The sequence below is a fragment of the Monomorium pharaonis genome, chromosome 2 (genome assembly GCF_013373865.1).
Source record: "Monomorium pharaonis isolate MP-MQ-018 chromosome 2, ASM1337386v2, whole genome shotgun sequence".
Classification (NCBI taxonomy): Eukaryota; Metazoa; Arthropoda; class Insecta; order Hymenoptera; family Formicidae; genus Monomorium; species Monomorium pharaonis.
In genome coordinates, this window is record NC_050468.1 from 12,450,496 (window position 1) to 12,474,108 (window position 23,613).

The window sequence follows — 23,613 nt, forward strand, 5'->3', positions numbered from 1 at the left end:
TTCAGATTGTTAAGAAAAGAAATAGTTAAGCCCTGCAAAATTCCAACGTATAAGATGCTACTTCTTATTTAAAAAAAAGTCCCGATTATTTAAACAGTATAATATAAAAGAAACTTACTTGTTTTGCTTATATATATTTGCTGTAGGAAATTAAATCTAAATTATATTACAAAATTACAAAATTCAATAATAAAAAAGCAATAAGTAATTTGAGAGGCAACTTCTTATTTTTATACTTTTACAGATTATTAAATAGTACGTTTAAAAAATTTTAAATGATTAGAATTATGTCAATCACCCAAATGTGTAATTTTATTTTGAAAATTATTATGTATAATAATTAAAGTGTCAAATTCGAAAAATTATGTTTTATACGTTTTATCCTCTTTTTAGTGTTAAAAAAGATGTTACTACAACTTGTATGTAATGATTTCGCAAAATATCTATTTCGGTCATGAAATTGCCATGAAATATGGCTCAAAACTGCTACCTGATTTAAAATCAAGTCACAGAGCTTAGCTATTACTTTATCAAATATTATAAAGATCATATTTAATCATTTACCTTTTACATTCTTATAAATCCTTGCCGACCTCTATTAATGTAGGGATTCACTTCATAGCTCTTCGTAACTTCTCAACAACATCCAGCGTGTACTGTGCGTCGATGCGCAATCAAAATAATTAACCTCTGATTTACGAAGAAACTATAATCAAAGTAACCTCTTCCCTGAACTGACGTTTTCTCTCCCGACTTATCTCTTATACCTTTATTTATATCCCTCGTTTTCCCAACGCAGCTTCCCGCATTTTACCGTGTACGTTGTAGGTATCGCGCACTCCTGCATGTATATCCCATCTCAGCACTTTCCTTCGTCCTCTCATCTCTTTTTTTTCATTCCACTTTTCCCTCATATTATATTTCCACATTCTCGCTACACATTTTACGACACGCACCTGAGCTTCATCCTTCTCGCTTTTCACTGACGTCTGCGGCGTAAAATAACTTGCTCTCTTCCCATCTCTCGTTCTTTAAGTCCTCTCCATCGTCGTTGGCGTATCGATATCTCTCCTGCGTTATCGTTAATGCGGTGCAATTCTATTTCTACCACCATTCAGCTGACGCATTAGCGATTTTTACCCCAGTGTACTAGATACAGACGGCAACGGGACGCGGGTATCCATCCTCTTAGCACGGACACATAGAAATTTATACGTCTGCCGTTTAATCCGAACATTTGATGGATGTCCGCTTTACAACCGCCTCTTTCGCTCGGCGTTTATCGGCGGACGCCAGAAACGTGCACGCGAACGACTTCATTAACTGCGCGTGTACACGCGACGCTTGATTAAACCCTTTGGAGACTCTAGAAGATGTTCGATACGAAAAAAAGTTAAGAAAAGGATTTGCGCTGATGCTTTGGGCACCATTATCGTCGATGATCGACTAATATCGATGTAACTCTGCACTTTAATATATATTACATATTACATGGTCTGTCTCAAAAACTTGCGAAACTTGTTTAAAAATCTAATGTCTTAAATGTGACTTTTGTCATTTTACTTCTTAATTATTCAAAATACATTTCACATTTGACGTAGTCTTTATAGTAATAATCTTTATAGTCGTTCAATCTTTGAAAACATCTCTAATAACTTTTTTTTTTTAATCAAAATGATTTCAGTGGAAATTTTCTGTATTTCCGAATTCGTGTTAAAATATTGTTCTTTCAGCTTCATTTCCAATTTCAGAAAAAGAAAACAGTCACGGAATCAATACGGAATGGTTAAACATACTCAGGGAAAAAAAGTTAAATCAATAACTAAAAATTTTAGGAAAAAACTCCTGTTATTATGTATTATAAAGTTGTAATTGTAATTGTAACAAAAATAAATAAATTATATCAACAAAAAGAATATAATAACCATTTGTTGGATAACTACAGAAGAAACAAAAATGTAGGCGACGCGAAGCAAAAATTGAAGCTGAAATTCAAACTCCTTTGTTTTTCTCTTAGTACTTGGAATGCTGCAGCATGACTGTTCCGCTCTTATAATTATTCCGTTCGTGTAAACATGTATATATAATCAATCTTATAGTTGTATATACCTATACAAAATAATAAATACCAACAAAAATTATATTATTAATGTCAAAAATGTGTTGTAGTAAACTATTAATTATTTATTATGTTTTAAGAAAATAATTGACTAAACCTAAAAAATATAATTGTTATTAAACTTTTGTATAAAGTCTACATAACCATATAACGTAATTAATAGTGCACATAAATTGTTACAGTAACTAATATTTTTTTAATATTTAATGTAACTTTAATTCTTGTTAACAAATTAGTCACAAATTATCGTTTTGTCTCAATGCATCAGGACATCTTTTGGTGCTTGCTCTTTGCTCCATTATGATCTTCTTGACGAAAACATATTCTCACTTTGACGTCACAGCAAATGAATAATGTAACATAGAGAAACACATTTCTACAGGATTAGAAATAAAGTTTTATAGAAAAGAATTTTATTTTATTTCAATTCGGGTAGTTTTAGTTTCATAGTTTGTAAAGAAAGTTCGGAAATGCTTAGGACAGACTGTATATAAAGAGAAAATGTACGTAACAGTATAAGTTAAATTACTTTACCCTTTTTATATTTTATGTTTACACATGCTTCGATTTAAAAGTAGAAAACACACTTAATCTGAAAGTTACCAAGACAAAAATACATGATGGTTAACTTGTACGAGAAGTTTAATACGGATGTGTGCATGACACAGAAATGTCTTGCATACAATTAATAATTTCACGTATGATAGATTGTACACCGCACCGCCCGTTGTCGCGAGAATCTCGAACGATCCTCGACGTTAAAACTGCTCCTCCATCGACTTTTGTATGCTACTTTTGAGAGGTGTTTATATTTCCGGAAGATGGATGCGACTCATCAACTTCCGGAATGTTCTAATCTCAAAGTATAAAGGAACGGATGTCTATGGGCGGAGAGTTTCTGAAAGGAGGACAAGGGACGATTGGCTTTCGAAGATAGATTCCAATACCATGAATGGACTTTTAAGCAGGCATGCATCAGTTCTCTTCTCCTTTCTCTCGCTAGCTCTTCTACAACATCACTCTTACCGTCTGCCTTCCTGTGCTCTTCGTCGTCCTTTCTTCGACCATAGCTCGGCTCGGATGTTTTCCTTTCCGACCCTCAATCCGTATTTTCTCATGCTCCCTACTATGTGGAAAACTGTCGCCCGAAACTATGTGCAATCCTTAACATATTAATCAATCGAATATGTGTGCAATATATACATAGGGCGGGTAAAAATATATTCTGCTTATATATCCGACAAAATTTGATTTGCTTTACGTTGTATAAAAATTGGCAAAAAATGTTCTTTTGCGTATTTGTAAAAATATTATAATACACATGATTAAGTAAAACAATTTTAGTAAAAATTACAACAAATAAGAGAATTAAATATATTAGGTATATATGTGTGCATCAAAAAAGTAAAAAAATATTAAATTTAAATATAAATTCTTTATTATTATTAAAGAGAATTTTATTTAATTTTATTATTCTTAATACAATTACATTAAGTAACAAAAATTGACTTTTCTTGCATCATGAATGTAAGTAGTAATTTCCGATTTTTTCTTAATTGTTGAACACAAAATGTTTAAATTTTTCAATTTTAAAAGAAATAGTGACAAAGAACCCAAAACAATTACTTTTACGATTACTTTAAAAATGATGTACAGTATTAAAATAACTACAGCAATTGTTTTCCAACATTTATTAATATCACGCAAAATTATCAATCGTTTGTTTTAAACTGCATTTTGTTTAATTTCATATATTATTACTGTTTATTTCTTGACCTATTATGTTGTTATATTTTCATATCTAAAATACTAAGTAAAAATATATTATATAACTTTAAAGTTTAGAATTAAAATCTCATGTCAAAATTGAACAACACATTGACGAATATAATCGTTAGGTCTTTAATTCAAAATGTTGATTATTAACGAAAATTATTATACAAGATGTAAATGGAGATTGTAATACCTTTTCCTTTACTTACAATTAGTTAATCATAAAAACCAGAGCTAAGATTCGATTTTTATTAACATTGTCAGCATCATAAAAAATTAATAAGAATTAACTGTGTCGGTATACATAGCAAAAAACATTTTATTAAAATCTTTCTTTGTTAAATTTTTGACATATACATATGTTAATTTAATATAATTGTGTTATTAAAATATTTTGTGTAAAATTGATATTTAACGTCCTTTAATGCTAAAATAAGAAAATTTATTATATATTTATAAATAAACAAATAACAAAAATACTATAATTTTAAGACATAAATTCTAAAATTAATGAATAAAATGTATGTACGTGTTAACATATTATAAATGTTAACTTTACTGAAGAAATATGTTTCCACAATTTTTTTTTCAAATTTTATCAAACTGTTATATTTTTTGTGTAATTTTTTACATAATATTTATTTTGTTCTTATATGTTAAATCAACACAAAAATTTGAGTAGATTGTTTACAATATGCTATATATATTAAATTTAAACAAATATTCCAATTGTGTAGAATACATTTCTATTGTCGTTATCAATTAATACTATTACATCCTCAATTAAAAAAAAAATCAGCCTCATACCACTTTTATGGCATAGCAATAAGCGAGAAAGTGTAATAAAACTTTTATATACCTAACATATTCCAAGACATGCGCCCCCCACGACCGCATCGATTTCTCTGTTATGCTCGCACGACGGCACGCTAAGCTTACGATCTCTGATAGATAATTCTGTTTATTGCAGATAAACTCGGGGTGGTCACTCGGTCCGGAGCTCTGCGACATGTGGACCAGCAGCGACGTTCTGTGTTGCACAGCTTCGATATTGCATCTGGTGGCAATCGCGGTCGACAGATATTGGGCAGTCACCGATATCAATTATATACAGGTTAATTAACGCCGTTGCGGTCATTGAGAGGAAGTCGGAAATTGTTCACGATACGATGCGAACGATACGGTCTTCGTTGTCCGTCTGCCACTCGCCGCGCCGCCGCCGCCGCGCCACGAGATAGGGTTAAGCCACGCGGGAGTTGACGCAATCGTGATCACGATAGAATCATGAATCGCGAGCTCTACGTATCGTCTCGCGCAGATCTCTTTGAATACCCAGAAGATCACCGTGTGACGTACAATGGGAGGTACAATTTTATCAATTCGGGAATGACGTGCGTGGAATTCCGAATATGATCTGACGCACGCGAATACCCGTGCATCGCAGCTCTCCACAATGTACCTGGAAATTTTCTCGCCACCCCCTCGGTTAATTCCTCCTTTCTACAGATTTATACTCATTTTATATCTACTCGGGGAGATTTAATCCTTTTTGTCTTTTTTTTTCTTTCTCTCTCTCTCTTTTTTTAAGCCCTTCTGCATTTTTAACGCGCTTTCAGCTTAAAACCCGCACAAGCATCGTTCGTTTTATCCGCCTATCTATCGAAAGTGTAATAAAAGTCTGATTCTCCTCCCAGAATTCAAGTCCGCGAGACAGATATTTTAGTACACTCGTATCTATATATTTACTACGGAATAAGGTCATGAGATCGCTCATGAATTTTCGTTGAAAATTGGGCGAAGGCAAATTCCACCCTCTCTCTCGCGCGCGCGCACGGTGATGTAACGAGAATTACAGGGAACACTGCTCATGAAGTATGAAAAAGGGTAAGACCGTAAAGCGAAACGTGCAAGACTTCGCGACCATAAATATATTTGACCGGTACGAGACGAGTATGTTATGTAATATCCTCGGCGTAAACCAAATGGAGGATGGCTCCAGAGTTAGTTCGGAATTAGCTTAAAGCTCGATAAGCCGCGCAACGATCAGCCAGAATTTAACGGCTAACTTGCATTTACCGCTGATGGAAAGAGACGTGTATCGGTCCCTTAACTGGCCGAGTCAATTATCTTATAAATAATGGGGCGTGCGGGGAATTGGGGCGAGTCGTGTATCCCGTGAGAAGATACGCAGATGAAACAGACGCCGCAATTTTCTCAAACGATTGAAATAATATGCTCTCTCTCTCTCTCTTTCTCTCTCTCTCTCTCTCTGCCAGTTCTCGAAAAAAAAACTAAGTTTACGAGCAAATCTAATTAAAAGTTTAAATTTACTGTTACAAGACAGTGTTCTTAGTAATGTACGAGATCTTGCGGGAAAGTGTACAATTTATCGGGCCTGCAGTAAAGTGCTCTATTGTAATTTTAGAGAAAATGTGATTTTCTACAAAATGTATTATAGTAATGACAAAAATGAACAATGGCATAATATTCATAGTGTGCCCGAAAAGTATATGGAAATTGTATTGCAAATATTTAAAAGTCATACACCAAAAATCAAGCCATTGAAACGGAGGAGAAAAAAGGTTGAAACGTTAATCGGTTAATTTTCAAATGATAAAATGATGGAATACATAATGGAACGCGACACTTCTATTTTAAGGCAAGGAATCCAAGAAGAATCGGCATGCTGATCATCACCGTGTGGGTGGTATCCTTAGGAATCTCATTAGCGCCTCAACTCGGGTGGAAGGATCCTGATTATTTGGACCGCATATCCCAAGGGACGTGTCTCGTGTCGCAGGATCCTGCATATCAGGTGAGTGCTTTCGGAGAATTGCGAGCGAATCCGAAATACTTGATTAATATTCGCAACTGGAAATTGCACTCGTGTACTCGGCGGAATCGTGAAAGTGTTAACGTAGAAACGTTATGCGAAATTTTGAATTACTCCTAAATCATGTCGGTAACTAGACAGACTTTCGCCGTTCAAAACTTATAAACAGCAACGTTGAGTACCTTAATGAAGAGAAATTTTCTTTTCTTTTCTCTTGTCGCGAAATGAGCCTAACTCTAGATCTTTTCTACACCCAAATCTTTTAATGCATAATATATTTATGACAAGGAAAAAAAGATGAGTATGTTACTTTAAATATATATAAATCATCTTACAGATTTTCGCAACCTGCGCGACGTTTTATGTTCCACTGCTAGTTATTTTATTCCTATATTGGAGGATATTCCAAGCGGCGAGAAAGAGAATCAGGAAGAGGCCCGGCACCATTCTTCAGCCGCCACGCGAACGGAGGGGCATTCTCAGGCTCGTCACGAGAAGGTTGTAATCTTTCTGTCCCCTTCCTTTTGTCACGATGTCAAAGTTTCCTTTCTAAATCTTAAACGTGTAATCGAACGCGTTACCTTTCGCAGTCTCAATAAACTTGAAGGGCTTGGGGAAGGTAACGACGCGCTAAGTCACGTAGAATAAATCTCGCAGCCGCGGCGAGCTGCTGAGAAATGGCGTAGATCCTTCACAAGATTTAGTCTGCTCCCCTATATCTTGCCGAGAACACATTCTTTATAGGGTTTATAATTTAACTTGTAAATAAATATTTTTGTAGCGCGCAGTATTTTATCTCAAGTGGCTTAGTATGAACTAAGCATTTTTATCTCAATGACCAGTGCAGCCTTTGCTACGAGAACAAAGGTATGAGTTTACCTGTTGATCGTTCTGTCGTGAAAAGAACATTATCATTGCTTAATAGTCGCATATCTTCTTGTACTTTGTCGCTTTTAAAATAAACTGCCTTTAATATTACAAACGTTCATCTGCAGTAAATTTTAATCTTTATAAAATTATTATTAATATTATTACAACTGTTTGCTTAGTACAACGCTACGAAACAACTGTTGTAATTATTTATTTTCAAATAAGTAATAAATATTTTAAATAATTATACATTCGTTTGCCATTTCTTTACAAATCTATCAAATAGAAAATAATTTCTCTATTTCATTTATCTCGCTTCAAAATTCATCATAAATAAGTTCTCACGGATTATCTCTTCTTTTTTCTCTCATCTCAATTTTAATAATTATTAATATAACAACTAATTTTAACTCCCCCCCTATACTATAGCCAACTATAAAAATTAATGCGTCTTTTGCAACTATTGAAGAAATATCATATCCATTTATCAGAATGAATACCCGACTTTTCATTTATATATGTATATATATATATTCTTCCATTCTTCCATCGCTTCTTTATGATCTCTTCACTCAACGGCCTTTCATAAAGATTCTTAATATTGCCGACCCCGCGTCATGTCTCAGCCACCGTCATTATTCGCGCGATAACGAGCCGACGACGGATGAGCTTCTCTCTTTCACTTTCTCTCTCTCCATCTTTCCTGACCGGCATAATTATAATTTATCTGATTGTAGGCCGCGCGAGGAATCGACGGCGTTCACCATTACGAAAACCACGCCAGATCATTCGTCCATCTCGCCGGAGAAGTCGTCGTCGTACAACGGCGCGAATGCCACACCGTCGACGACAGTAACGCCGACGGCGATCTCGACGACGACGACGACCACCACCACGACGATGCTGACGAATCCGAGCAGCACGAGCCAGCAGCAGCCGGTGGTCAAATGCACGAAGCGAACACGCGAGACGATCGAGTCGAAGCGCGAGCGCAAAGCGGCGAAGACCCTGGCGATCATCACCGGTGCCTTCGTCGCCTGCTGGCTGCCGTTCTTCTTCGCCGCACTGCTGCAAGCCACATGCCGGACCTGCCAGCCACCCGAAATCGTCTCCAGTGTATTCCTGTGGCTTGGATACTTTAACAGCACCCTCAACCCCGTAATTTACACTGTGTTCTCGCCGGAATTTCGGCAGGCATTCAAAAGGATGCTGTGCAGTGGTACGCGGGGACTTCGCTGACAATGGATTTAATTCCTTTGCTCCGTGCGCGCGGCCGGATGAAGGAGATACGTGAAGCTCTTGTACATATACGTGCAATAATATATACATATTGAGTTGATGCAAAAGTGAGAGAAGAGTTTTATTACTAAAACATTTTATTATATGGCATGTCCAGAAAACATGCTGTATAATAATTTCTGTTTCTACAATATACATTTATTGGAATTCAATAAGTATAATTAAATACATTTTTTTACGATGACCATTTCAAGAATTTCTGTTACTTTTGCATCAACCTAATATATACACGCTTACTATCCAGCGTTTTCTTTGATGTTGTGTGATATCTGGATGCCCAACTCAAAATATTGTTACAGCTAAGTGAATACATTTGCGCGGTTATCCACGTATTTTAAATACGACATTCAGACAAATCGACATTAATGTTATATTTATTTTTAAATACCTACTAAAGCAAAGAAAGTTGAGAATATCTGTTTTATTGTATACTTGTTAATATATTCTCTGTTTTTATCAATAATGTTATATCAATTTCAAAATATATTGTTTATATATTAATACCTTGAACCAGAATTGTGTAGGGTGTGGGCGTTAAGTAACATCGTTACAGTTACTTTTTTAAATAACGGGTTGATAAAGCAGCGTTACTTTTCTTTTTTCTTTACTGTAATAGTAACGTAGTTATATTTTTCCAGTAATAGTAATAAATTTAATAGTTACTTTTTTTTATATATTTTAAACCTATTTCCGTTGTATACGTGTATGTTCAATTTCCTGATATTCATAGTCTGTTATATTAAAAATCTCAAATCCAATTTTAAGATGTCATAAATCAATTATATCACCGAACACATTTTAAAAGTTTTTTGAGTTTATTATTATAATTAAAATTTTTTAATTGAACGTGTTAAAGAAGTATACATTTCTCCGTATTTATAAATTTAAAAAAATTACATTTTTTAATTTACATTAAAAAAAAATTTTTTTATTTATTTGTATATGATTTTACAAATTTAGGTCATAAAATATAATTATGTTTTCATTACAAATATGCAAATAATTTGAATTCATAGTAGATTCAATTCGATTCGTTTTCAGATCTTATAAAATTAAATTCAAATTTAAACATTTTTTATCATAAATGATTTAAATCAATAACTCATTTTGATTTTTTTATTTCTATTTTTTGCACGACCAATCTTGTAGCACTTGTTCAATTATGTGTGTATTTCCAAAACTTTTTTATTATTTCTAAATCTTTAAACCATTAAAAAATTTTTGTACACTTAGACAATCATTTTTATAAATTTGTTTCAACATTTCATTGGTTTGTATCATAATTTTATGTAAATTTTAATAAATAACAATAATATAATATAATAATATAATAATAAATTTATTAAAGAATTTATAACATCAATAAAATGCTTTGTTAAATTTAAATTATTATGTAATCTAAAAAAATTTGATTTAAATACATATCAAATTCGTCAAAAAAATTAGATTCAATTCAATTTGATGTAAAAATTTCAGATTTTATTTAATTTTGAATATATTATTTCAAATATATTATTCGATTTGACCTAACAAATGTTTGTAATTTACATATTTAATTTTATTAATATTTTAACAATAAAAATTTAATAAATTTTTGTTTAATTTAATCTTGCTTTACCCGTAAGAAAAACAAATCGTTACTTTTTAAGTACACGGAGAGAATTTTCTCTTAAAAATTACCCTGAAAATCGTGATAATTTTACCATACTTTTAATAAAATTTACTAAAATTTATTAAAATTTAGTAAAATTTTAAGAAAAATTGGCCAAGTTTTAGTAAATTTTGTTAGAAGTATAGTAAAATTTACAACATTTTGCCAAATTTTATTAAAATTTTAGTAAATTTTGTCAAAAGTATAATAAAATTCTTCATGGTTTACGTTGTCCTACAATTACCACGATTTTCAGGGTAATTTTTAAGAGAAAATTCTTTCCGTGTACTGACGACGGTAACTAGTTACTTGTCGACTCAATAAAAAAATAACGGTAACGAGTTGCTAATTAAAAAGTAACTTTCCCAACCCTACCTCTGATATATATATATATATATATATATATATATATATCAAAATCAATTTTGTAAACATCTATAGACGACAAACAATGTCCAACACCATACTGCTTCTTCCCTTTATAGCTATTCTAAGATAATCAAGATAATCAAGCCGCGCGCCGTTACTCTTGTAGAGTGTATATTAATACACACGACTTGTTCTCGTAAAACTAACGAAAATTCCACTCGTGATTAGCGTTAATTACAATTAGCGATAACCGACGATGGCGCGAGAACGATTCTATCTTAAAATATTTTTGCGAAACGCTTCCCTAAATCATCAGAGAAATCAAACGAACGACAATGGTGCAACATCACTTGCGATTTTGTTTAAACAGGCGAATATATATAAACAAATATAGATATTTCAATTTATAAATTCGCCAGAATCAAAGTCAGAGCACATTTTAACGCATAAACTGACTGACATATATATGTATATATATGACTAATAATATAATTAGTTAAAGAATTCTAGTCACTCAAGAAACATAAATTTAAGCTTTTTAAGATTTTTTATAGTGTAAACATGTGGATAAGCAAAGCCCCATATAAGTGTCTAAATAATATAGAATATATAGATAATTAAAATTCACACTTTTTATTTAAACAAAGGAAATGTGGACGAAAAATAGTTCCGTGGAAAATTTTGGTTTTAGCACTTATAGCGTTTAGCAATAATATATGTACAATTGACATGAATGAAGTGAACGAGACACATTTTGTCACTCAGTGAAAATTCCTTAAAATATACTCTGACAATGAGAAAAAAATTGCGAGGGATGCTCTTGCCGAATTATGTAATTGTACAATATTGTATATAAAACGCGCGATAATGTTTAGTGCATTCAAAAAGAATATTTAATTTTAAGATATTAAAATGTTTTATTCTGCCTCCATTTTTTAAGCACTTAAAAAAATGTTCTTTAGTTTTAAATGGTATTTTAAAACACTAAAACATTTAAAGATTTGAGTTGCAAACATTTTAGTGTTTTAAATCTAAACACTAAAACATTTTTAAGTATTTAAAAAAAATGAAGACAGAAATAAAATATCTTAAATTTGAACATTTTCTTTTTGAGTGCGATTATACTTCCGAGCATTACTGTTAAAATAGCTATGTATAAAAGTTTTCAATCTTGACTCGTCTCCAAAAGTACGTAATGACAAGTCTGAGTGTACATTAATTGAAACCGCAACGAGCGAATAGGTATATGGCAGGAGATGGAATCCCGCTGATTTATCGTGTATAAAACTCCCACTTTTGAATAAGAACGTAACCTCAAGCTCGATTCGTGCTAAGTACATCTTACGCTTTTCAACTTGGTTCAAAGTTAGAAGTACTCTCTTTGGGAAATTTCTCAAGCGCGCAAAAGATTTCTCGCCGCCTTACGAAGATTTGCTTATGCAACTTTTCTCGTACGGAGTTTTTTAATAAAGAACTAAATAAGATATTCAACACAAGCAACAGAATTGAATAGAAAGGTCACAATATATTCCCTTTAACAATGTTATAGATTTATTTTCACGAATTACGTTTAATGTAAAATAGATAATAATTATAAACGACTAATAAATTTAATAAGCGTAAATATGAGAGGAATGTGACGTCGCAAATAAAATGTCGTGATCTAAGCTTACACCGTGGACGCAATGTTAGAATAAAAAACGATTATTTCGCGAAAAATTATTTCTGTTTAAAAGTAAAATTACCTGATATCTGGAAATCCAACTTTAGCCTTGCCATTCAATTCTGCGTCTTATAGCCGAACGTAAGCCTTTGAATTTACGTAGTAGTAGAGAAAAGTAACATCAAACGCTATAATATTACTACATAATACGACGGATGACGTTTAATTTACACGGAGCAACGACTGATCAGGATCTGAGTTTGCATATTAAATAAATAGGAATTGAAAAGCGGCACCTTTCATTCGTATGTCTATTTCGAGATACCGAATACAATGTGCACGCGCATTCATTTTGTTTCTACGTCAACTTACGAGCCACTAGTCGCTCGCTACTTACAATTAGAAATAAACATAGCTCTAGACTAATTATAATAATGTATTAGGCAGATTGTGATAAACGGCGACAATAGCTTTCTCTTCATCGGAAATGATAAGACTTTATCTCATTTAATTTTCAAGTATACAGGAATAGTATGAAATAATTTTTTTTTTTTTTTTACTTAAAAGAGTTATAACAAATAAGAATACAAATAAGAAAATACAAAAGATATATTTAAATTTACTTTTTACTCATATTTGTAGAAACTTTCTTTTGCTATTATACGCTAAATAATATATATTAACCGTTGATAAAAACTAGAAAAAAGAAGTATTAATAATTGATAAATGCTTCTTTTATAAGCTCAAATTGCTTAAATTGAAATTTGTGGATAAATTCTTTTCATTTCTGACGACATTGTTGCTGAAATGACGGCAATATCGGATACGCTTGTGCTACCTAATTATGTCACTGGTCGTCGTTTTACTCACACGACATGACTAATAAAATATAAAATTTTCTTCATATTCATTTTCTATGTAAGTCTCCAAAAGCAGAAAAGCAAGGCGTTGTCTGCCGAACATTTTCAGCAATTTCTAGAGGAGACGGAGAAGTCATCGCTATTGCTCAAGAGAAACAAGAAGATGTGATTATTTTACAAATATTTTTATTGTAGGGATTGTATTTATCGGGAAAGACTATAACAGAGTAAACTTTTTTATCCGACAAACATTTAATTTCGCAGATCTAAATATCAGTTGAAAGACAGAAAGCTCTGATAATATTAAAGGATCGATAGCGCCGCTCGGTGTATTGAACAATGTTTGATGTGGTTAACACTCATTAATAACGTTCTGTCAAAGTGTCATAATTGGACGCAACAAAATTGGAAGCAATTTGCGTTGATGAAATGCGAAATAAGCTTCGGCGTACGCAGTAAAATGTTCAGCGGATAACGGAATAATTGGACAAATCATCGGGCAGATCATCGGACAGATAACGCTTGTAAATCAACAAACAATCGTATCTACGATTGTTTGCCTTCCTACAACTATTGCCTCGTATAAAAGATGCAAGAAAAGAATACGTTTAATAAAGTTACGAGCACGTTTAAGCAGAGAGAGTGCGTTCGCGGTGAAGCATCGAGATGAAACGAATAATAGAGTCAGCAAGATAAATATTATCCAGCGAATTAAGTCTATAAGACCATCTTAATCATCCAGACGACTTGTTGATATAAATGCCAGGTATGTTCACTTGAAGTCATTTGAAGTACAGAAGCATCAAGAAAAAAGATAAAAGAAAGGAAGCACGCAATACGAAAGAATGAAAGATGAGAAGAGAACACGGGTGTGGCATGTACTTACAACGATGCTTCATGTGTATTTGTCTTTGCAATCATAAAATGAAATAAATCATAAAAAAGTTTGGAGAAATTTGTTTGAATGCCTTTTTATTTACGTGATGGCAATGCATATTGACATCGGTGCCTCGAATTTTCTGCAGTCCCATGGATTTGTTACAAAAATAATTCCGTTTCTCACTTTTTGTCATTTTATTATCCATTTATTTTCAACTTTTTCAATATTACTTGTGTGGCATTTTTTCAACTTCTATATAAAAAAAAAAAAAACATCAAAAATCAAAATCCACATTTATATCTCATATTTTGCATCTTCTCGAATTTTCAGAAATATTGTCTGAAATAATATTTAAATCATCTTAACTTTTTTCTTTATTTCTTTATCTCTACATTATTACTAAACAAATGGTATAGCAATTAAATATTTACATTTATATGTAAAATAGAAAAAAAATAACAGTAAAATACATTTTGCATTTATGTTAAAACTAGACAGTGTCAAAATTGTTGTGTTGAATTTTTAACAACCAATTGTTATATATAATTTATCATAATGTAATTATGTTATTTGAATATTTTGTGTTAAATTAATAGTTCATATTTTTAATCTGTTAAAATTATAAAATTTATATATAAATAAATAATAAAATAAAATAAGTAATGCAATTATAAAATGTGCACTTTAAGAAAAATGTAAAAATAAAATCTGTCAATATATTATAAATTTTAATTTTATTATTTATTTCCATAATTTGTTTTCGACTATAATTGTTAAAATATTGCATTTTTGTGTTAATTTTTTATATATTATATTTTATTTTATATATTAAAATATTTGTGTTATTTTCTAGCATAGAAAAATCGAAAGCACATAATAGATACCTTAAGCATTAAATACACTAAGAGAAAAAAATGCTAGATTCAAATAAATATTTCTTAGAATAGTGCTAATAACATATTTTATAGTAAATCAATATTTATTTTAAACAAGTAATATTTTCTAAATTATAAAAAACTATTACTTGTTTTAAATAAATATTATTAATTTTCTAGAAAATATGTTATTAGCACTATTCTAAGAAATATTTATTTGAATTTAGCATTTTTTTCTCTCAGTGTAAGTTTTCAACATATTAAAAATGAATAAATTAATCTTATTTGTCACTAAAATATTCTTTGGAATATCTGCTATAAAGAAACATGTTTTATTGTAAAATAATATCAATTTATCTGCATCAGCATCTCCTCCACTCCGTCCTCTCTCTTCCCCGGCCCTCTCCTCTTCACTCTCATCCTCGTTCCCCTTCCGCCTTCCTCCCGCTTGTCACCGTCCAACCTTCTTTCTTCTTCCCCTTCACTTCCTCTTCGTTCTCTCTGTCCGCTTCTCCTCTTCTCTCCTCCCCTCTTTTCCTCCTCTTCCTGATCCCATTCTTCTTCTTCCGTCTCCCACCTCTCTAGCCTCACCTCCAGACATCTCAATCTCTCCCTCACCTCCTTTAATCCCTTTAACATTTCCACTCTCAGCTTCCTCAATTCTTTTCTAATCTCCTACATCCCCCTCTCGACCACACTACCTTCCCTCACTCTATCCTCCTCCGTTTCCTTCATCTTCCGTTCTCTTCACCTTCCTCTTATATTTCGTCTCTACCTCTGTTTCCACCTTACTTGCTCTTTCTCACTCTGTTATAACTTTTTTCGCGCCGGTTATCTTTCCTCTCGACGGACCACGTTGCCACAAGATTCCGCGTTCCCAAAGCCCGCTACCATCTGCCGCCTCACTCCTGCCAATGCCAACCCATCTTCCACCATCTTCCTCTACTGCGCTCTCTGTCCGCGCCTCGTTTCCTCCCTCATCTCCTGCCATCCAACTTTTTCCTTCCTTCTAGCACCCTTTCTTGACCTCTTCTTCCTATCCACTACCACTTGACTCCATATACGCCTCTCTCATCTCCGAACTCCTCCAGAATTTCTTTTCATCTTCCTTCTACCGCCGTTCTCCTGTTTCCCTCCAATCGCCCGACCACCACACATCACCTTCTTCCTGAATTTCACTTTACTACACACACTCTCTCTCTCTCTCTCTCACCTCCATCCTCCACTCCTATTCTTCACTTCGAAACCTCCAAAAACCACAACCGACTCTCACCGACGCCATTTCTCCCCCCCCCCCCATTAACATTTACTATTTAATATATAAAAATTAGTACTAAAAGTAGTCCAAAATCGAAACGTTTACGTATCTCATACATAATTTTCTTATAAGTTTCTTCTTACTTACATTAGATAGTGAATAAATATTTAAAAAATAATAAATGTACTACGTTTAACATTTTCATTAACTTTTCATTAATTTTTATTATAAGTATTCCATAAAATAAAAAAAGCTAGTTGCAATAAATCGAATCTAGATAAACATTTTATTTTTATTTATACATTATATAAACACACAACACACATACACACACACACACACACACACACACACACACACACACAAAATATAACTTAATATCACAGTCAAGAGATAGCATTGAATTATATTTAATTTGTTCCATCTGGTCGTGATCTACCCGCAACTTTCGGCATCTTTTTATTTGTTGAGTCTTCTATTTCCTTGGGCTTGTAATAATGAGGTGCCACTTCGAGCAACCATTTGCTTTCAATCTCTGTAACCTAGAAAATACAAATATATTTAAATTCCAAAACATAATATTTTTTAAATTTATGGAAATGACATAATATTTTTTAAATTTATGGAAATAAATTTATATAATTATTTCGGATCCACATACCTGACGCATATATTCTTTGGTAGTAAGAACAAGTTCATGATACAAAAGCCACCGCGGAATCTCCTGAACCAGGGAACTAGTTGGATGTATTGCGACTTGTTGATTATGCTTTGCAGTTTTGTAAGAACCTCCTTTCGACAAACGTGCAACATGATAAAAATAACCAGCTGTAATAGCCTAAACAAAAAGTTTTTATTACATTACAATGAAAACGATTATATGATCAGTTATGATATTAACGTACCTTTCTAATATTGACTGTCTCTGTAATTCCCGAGACTAGTTCCATCTCCACACGCTGCATCAAACCTACCAGCTGTTCTCTAACATCCCTCGCTCGTTTCATGGATCTGAAAGACAAATCATAACCAATACATTTGATGAAACTGTTAATATTCTGCATTATATCGACATACCTGTGTTGTATAAAATTTTCGTAACACCAATGTGTACTAAAGTCACTTTGTGCCCATTGATTATACACATTAAGAAGAGTAAGATGATCACCCCCAGGTACGTGGAAATTCTTGCGCGCAGCATCCGCGTGTATAATTTTATCTTTTGGCCTATAAAAGATAGCGCCGTTCACCGAAAGCATGGCCGCAATGGTAGCCACCTCTTCTGAGCAGCGATACTTCTCGCTGGCTAATAGCATTTTAGCCATCATTGGATCCAGTGGAAACTCGGCCATTCTACGACCAAGTTTCGTTAGCTCCCCACGATGATTGAGCGCACCTAAGGCATATAACTGTTCCATTGCCAAGATCAATGTCTCGGGCGGCGGAGGATCCAAGAAATCAAAATGCATCAAATCATCGATTCCGAGAGCTTTTAAGGTAAGCACTGCATTACCTAGAAACATCAAAATTTTTTGTAAAACTAAATTTAATGGAGATACGTATAATTTATAATTCCAGCAAGATACATTGATTCTTACCCAAATTAATTCGTTGAATTTCAGGTATGGTATTATCTTCAAGCTCATGCTGATAAGCCCAAGCCGTGTACAAACGAAAGCACTTTCCAGGTGCTACTCTTCCCGCGCGTCCCGCTCTCTGATTCGCGGATGCTTTGCTAATCGGCACGACTATCAAACTTTCCATCCCAGTGCGTGGATTGAAGTAGTTCTGCTTCGCATAACCAGGATCTATGACGTATACTATATTATCTATAGTCAATGAAGTCTCCGCGATATTAGTGGCCAATACAACCTTAAAAATAAATAAAGATTTATATTTTGTATATATGATAATTGTCTAAAGAAAACATTTTTTAAGAAAAATATTACTTTTCTCGCGCCAGGTGGAGTCGGTTGAAATATTTTTATCTGCATGTCGCTCGGTAGATTCGCATAAACAGGTAAAATCAAAAGTTCTGCCATTTTACTCCCTAATGTTCTCACTTTCTCCTGTAACGATTCCTGACACGTCTCGATTTCCTCTTGCCCTATGTATAAAAAAACATTTTGTTATGCTTATGAAGACTAATACCAGAAGACCGAACTAAGCCTGATTTCGCCTCCAAAAGTGAGGCGAGAATCTGTTAGAAATGTAGTACCAAATGGTGGCGCTGGCGACAATAATTTACCGAAAAAAAATATGAAGTATAACGACGAATAATTGTAAGAACTCAAATATTTGACAATAAATGCAAATTTATAATAAAAATCTTAGCAATTTAGCTAACATTTTAGAGTACTTATCTCAGTTTTCTTATACCAATATTCCGGTGTAATTCCGGTGTATCAGCATCATCAGCGCCACCATTTGGTACTACATTTCTAACAGATTTTCGCTTCACTCAAAACCACGGAGATCGGTCTCCTGATTCTAGTCTTCATAGTTATGCTATACATTTTCTAACACATTTCATATTTTAATACTTACCAGTCAGAAATACCAATATATCACCTGACGGTTGCGTTATATGAATTTGGATGATGGAAACTACACATGCGTCAATATAATCTGATTCCGGCGCTTTTGTGTAATAAATATCAACAGGAAAACGGCGTCCGGGTATCCTAAATATAGGAGCGTAGTCGAAGAATTCACTGAATTTTGTAGCGTCTAATGTAGCCGATGATATTAACAGTTTCAAATCAGGACGAAACCTCGCAATATCTTTCATTAGTCCAAATAAAATGTCAGTATGTAAAGTTCGTTCGTGCGCTTCGTCGATTATCATTACACTGAAATATATGCAATAAAATATAACTGTTATTATAATTTATCAGTATTATAAAATTGAAAGATAATATCAACAATACTAATTTTTTGAACAATTTTTCTGTCCTTTAAAAGTTAATTGCAATTATTATTTTTTTATTTTTATCCTCATTTTCTTTTCTTCTAATGGGTAACGTTACATATTTGCAGCATTTATTTTTGACACGTTTTTATAAGAAAAATGTAAAAAAGTTGGAATCTGTACAGTTTACTTACAGTTAAGAAATGGAAATAGAAATGTATGTACATTAATCACTAAAATACAGTGTTTCTTTATCACTAAAAGAATTAGACTTTTGATCCTTAAGATATTTTTTAATTAAAAATTCAGTTTTACAAATTTATAATTAATAATAATCAAAGACGATACAACCACTAGAAGGTTAATTCCTCCTCTTGGTTCTATCAAAAATACACAAAAAACATACCTGTATGATGCTAGATCGGGTTCACTGAGAAATTCTCGGTGCAATGTACCATCAGTCATATATTTGATACGAGTACGTTGAGACGTGCAATCTTCAAAACGAATAGCATAACCAACCTCGTTGCCTAGTTTAACGGCCATTTCGTGGGCTACTCTCGCAGCTACTGACATGGCCGCTACTCGTCGTGGCTAAAAAAAAAAGAAAAAACATATCAATACATTCTTAAAATGTTTTTGATCCTCAAAATATTTTTGAATGTTAACTTAATTTAAAACAATATTTTTAATGATAATAAGATAATAAAACAATAAACCTGTGTACATCCGATTATCTTATCATTGTCCGCAAATCCATATTCATATAGATATTGTGGAATCTGTGTTGTCTTCCCTGATCCCGTCTCACCCTCTATTATCAAGATCTAAAATAAAAATACTTTTGTGTGATCTCTATTGCAACTTATAACATCGTTTGTTACACAACAGTCTAAGCCATCTATTTGTCTCCCACTTACCTGATGTTCTTTGATAGCTTCTATTAAATCCTTTTTAAAAGGATAAATAGGCAAACTCTTCTTTGTCTCCTGTATCGTTTGTAAACTTTTAACATGTGCGGGTGGACTCTCCTCACGTTTCTTATCCCTATGTCCGGGCATATGCAGCACTTGAACAAATTCTATCATCTCATCCTCCATGAGAAGATTATACTCTTGTTGAGCTGTAATAAAGGATTATAAGATTATTTAGAAAAGAGACCTATCGTATAAACGATTATTTATCTTTAACTCTTAGTATATATACCTTTTCTGTCTTTAGCGCCAAAACGAAAAACTGCTGACGACATCTGATCCGATTCCCATTTGCTTTGTTCCGATTGTGGTGGTTCCTTATCCACTGCTGTATCTTGTTCTGGTTCCATCTTACCCTTCTCAAGGGGCATGTGATAGCGCTGCATACGCTCAAGTTCCCTTGCCTTCTCATGCTCTTTTGCCAAGTGCAACAACTGTTTCTTATGAGCCCTCTCTTGTCTTTCTCTCTCTGTTAAACTGTATTAAAAAAACAGTTATTAAATATAGTAATTATATTTTAAAGATATTAATTATGTATATATATATATAGTTTATATCCAAGAAATTACACGTCTTCATCAAAGAGATATTCGTCATCAACAATATCAGCCTCCAACTCTGCAACCTTGTCCTCTTTACGTTTCTCCAAGTATTTCCTACGAGACTCAATTCTCAATTTAGGTATCAGCTTGTCTCTTGTATCAGTCTCTATAATTTTAAGCCTCTTTGCTGCTTCGGCTATAAACAGTAACAAACAATAAGTAACATTTCCTCAAATGTTGAACATTTATAAGATATATAGTTGAATAAGGTTTAACATAACTTAACTTTAAACTATATTTAATTTACTTTCAATATCTTTTTCTAGTTCTAAGAATTAGAAAAAAAAAACAAAATAAATTAAATAGATTGAAAGTTAAGCTACACTGATGTACAATTAACCCTTAATTTATTTTATTTTAAAAACTGTTTTTAATCAAATTTTTAAAAAATAAAATAAGTGAAAAGTAGATTTTAACTCAATCCAGACACCTAGATATTCTTTTGAGAAACTTACCAGCGCCAGTGCCAGCTGGCATGGCTACGTTGCGTCTTTTACTTTTATCTTTTTCCCTGAGACGACTGGCAAAACTGTCTCTCTCCTTGATATCTTTCTTGCGACGTTCTTCCTCACTATCTGTATCCTCGCTCGAGATTTCTTCTCGCCTGTACTTACTCATTTTGAAAAATATAGGTTATACCAAATCACTTTTTACTCCAAACTTTGGAACGTAAGATATTAAACTCCTTCTTTGTTACAGCACCCTCTTTCAGGAAACTAGAACTATACGGCTAAGAAGTAAAAGGAATATTAGGACGATACGTCCAAGAGATAAATATAAGATAAAAGCGGAATAGAATAGAGAAAGATTGAAACTCAACAAAAAATAGGATAAAAAATAAAATCGCCCGATTGCGTCAACCGTATTTAAAAATTTCTATTGGATGTGGAACACGTAGGAATACATCCGCACACGTTCACATCTGTCCAAAGACCGGGAGGATATTAAACGTAGCAATAGATCAAATGTATGTATGTATACACAGTTAAGAGAATATATAATCTGCACGATAATAAATAATTAAAAACTGTTGGTTTTTACAATATTAAAATCCTATTCCACTTTGTTAAAGTAACCGGTTGCTGGCTACTAACCACTACTAACTTGTACTTGTACCAAAAAAGAACGTCCTGAAAGGCTGAAAGCTGAAAATCCTGCAAGCGGTTACATGTGGTTACACGGCAACACAGCAATTACACAGCCTATGGCCTGTTCTTTTTAGCTGCACTGCTGCACTGGTGCAATAAGTTAGAATGAGAAAAAATATACTTGTCTTACTTTAACTTATTGCACCAGTGCAACAGTGCAGTTAGAAAGAACAGACCACATATATATCATGTTTCTGTCCACCAGCGCCTCTATGTGCACCTTGAACTAGGTTGTCAATGTCCACGAATCCTAGGTAGGTAATGGAAACTCAAAAAAGTTGTGCACGTTAAAATTTTACGGAATTCGTGGACATTGACTACATAGTTCAAGATGCACGTAGAAACACTGGTGGATGAAAATAACGATGGGAGGACACTTATGGGTCGGAAATCCAACAGGGGTCTCTCAAGAAGAAGAACACTTATTGGTATCCCAGATAGCACAAAATATTATCATAAATATTTATAAATATTTTACAAATTTATTTTCAAAAAATATTTTTTAAAGATTATATAATTATTTTTATAAACCATTTAAAAATGATACAAAAATTATTATCAACAATATATAGAATATATTTTTAAAATGTACTAAAAAATATTTATGGTATATGAACTTGAAATATTTTTTATATTCTTTGATAATAATGGTATAAATATTTATTTTAAATATTTTTATAAATGTTCATAATTTTTTTTACCTGACAAACTCGGACATAAAAATATTTATCATAAATATTTTTCTTTCTTATAAATATTTTATAAATATTTTATAAATATTTTATAAATATTTTGTGCTATCTGGGATATTTTCTTTGGGGATGACCTGTTCTCAGCCCTTAAGTTCCTCTTTGATAAAACAAATTCTGTTAGATATGATTAGATAAATTCTAGTTAAACTAAGTTGTGGAATTCATTTTGTGATTAAATAACTTAGATTTAAACTTAGAGGCAAAATCGATAATAAAAATTTAAAGTATAGAAATGTCTCGAGCCTTTAAATTAATTTGGCTGTCTATTTTAATTTAATGTGGTATAATTCATAAATTTCTCACTGTCAATAAAATATATTCATTATATTTCGCTAAAAAGATTATTCTTTTGTATTTTATTTACAAAATAGATAACATATATTATTTTAAGAATTCAATAAAGATGTAATAAAATTTCAATAAAAAATTATTACTATATAATATTTAATCATTATTAAAACGTAAAGAGCTTTATTAAAATTATAGTAAATGTTCGATAAAAAAATCGCAAATACTCTGCAATAACAAGTAACAAATAACATTTAAAACTATTAAATTTCTGATAATCACTCATCAAAATGTTTCAAAATAAACATAAAATTTAACAAAAATATGTTATCGAAATTTTATAAAATTTTATTTTAAATAAAATTTATCCATTATAGTTTAAATTGACATTAAGGAAATAATGCTGCAGTCATGAAATTATGTTACCCTCGTTGTCATTTTCCGCATTGCATTCACCGCCCATAACTGCATATATAATAATATGCTTG

The 23,613-nt window shown here is 32.5% G+C and overlaps 2 protein-coding genes across 8 annotated transcripts in view; one reads left to right on the forward strand and one right to left on the reverse strand.

The window, feature by feature from the left end:
* The window catches only part of LOC105832354 (5-hydroxytryptamine receptor 2A), a 170,953-nt gene extending 161,136 nt beyond the window's left edge, over positions 1 to 9,817 (forward strand). For all 4 annotated transcript variants that reach the window (XM_036283391.1, XM_036283389.1, XM_036283390.1 and 1 more), the window contains exons 6-9: positions 4,863 to 5,006; positions 6,552 to 6,707; positions 7,063 to 7,223; positions 8,333 to 9,817. In XM_036283391.1, coding sequence (XP_036139284.1) covers positions 4,863 to 5,006; positions 6,552 to 6,707; positions 7,063 to 7,223; positions 8,333 to 8,834 — 963 coding nt within the window. In that variant the 3' untranslated portion in view covers positions 8,835 to 9,817. The remainder of the gene's footprint in view (positions 1 to 4,862; positions 5,007 to 6,551; positions 6,708 to 7,062; positions 7,224 to 8,332) is intronic.
* A 6,837-nt stretch (positions 9,818 to 16,654) lies between these two features.
* Positions 16,655 to 22,191, reverse strand: LOC105837713 (pre-mRNA-splicing factor ATP-dependent RNA helicase DHX16). 4 transcript variants are annotated; one of them, XM_012682726.3, is made up of 14 exons: positions 22,042 to 22,191; positions 21,393 to 21,667; positions 20,905 to 21,073; positions 20,568 to 20,812; positions 20,282 to 20,484; positions 20,081 to 20,188; positions 19,768 to 19,955; positions 18,998 to 19,302; positions 18,400 to 18,557; positions 18,049 to 18,322; positions 17,528 to 17,963; positions 17,356 to 17,461; positions 17,112 to 17,288; positions 16,655 to 16,992 (listed from the first exon to the last, which is right to left on the reverse strand). In XM_012682726.3, exons 2-14 carry the CDS (start codon positions 21,553 to 21,555, stop codon positions 16,861 to 16,863), a joined length of 2,664 nt encoding a protein of 887 aa, XP_012538180.1. In that variant the 5' UTR covers positions 21,556 to 21,667; positions 22,042 to 22,191; the 3' UTR covers positions 16,655 to 16,860. The 4 variants fall into 4 exon arrangements, with proteins under 4 accessions (XP_012538180.1, XP_012538179.1, XP_012538181.1 ...); XM_012682725.3 differs by having other exon boundaries at positions 22,032 to 22,185; XM_012682727.3 differs by having other exon boundaries at positions 21,393 to 21,659; positions 22,032 to 22,171.
* Positions 22,192 to 23,613: the final 1,422 nt, after the last annotated feature.

What these genes read in the sequence shown, in the direction of transcription:
- LOC105837713 (XM_012682726.3), bottom strand. Translation starts at nt 21,555, where the DNA reads ATGAGTAAGTACAGGCGAGAAGAAATCTCGAGCGAGGATACAGATAGT. An exon ending in GCCAGCTGGCACTGGCGCTG is followed by an intron (nt 21,074 to 21,392) that starts GTAAGTTTCTCA and finishes TACTGTTTATAG; the next exon opens with CCGAAGCAGCAAAGAGGCTT. An exon ending in AGACAGTCAATATTAGAAAG is followed by an intron (nt 17,289 to 17,355) that starts GTACGTTAATAT and finishes CTTTTTGTTTAG; the next exon opens with GCTATTACAGCTGGTTATTT.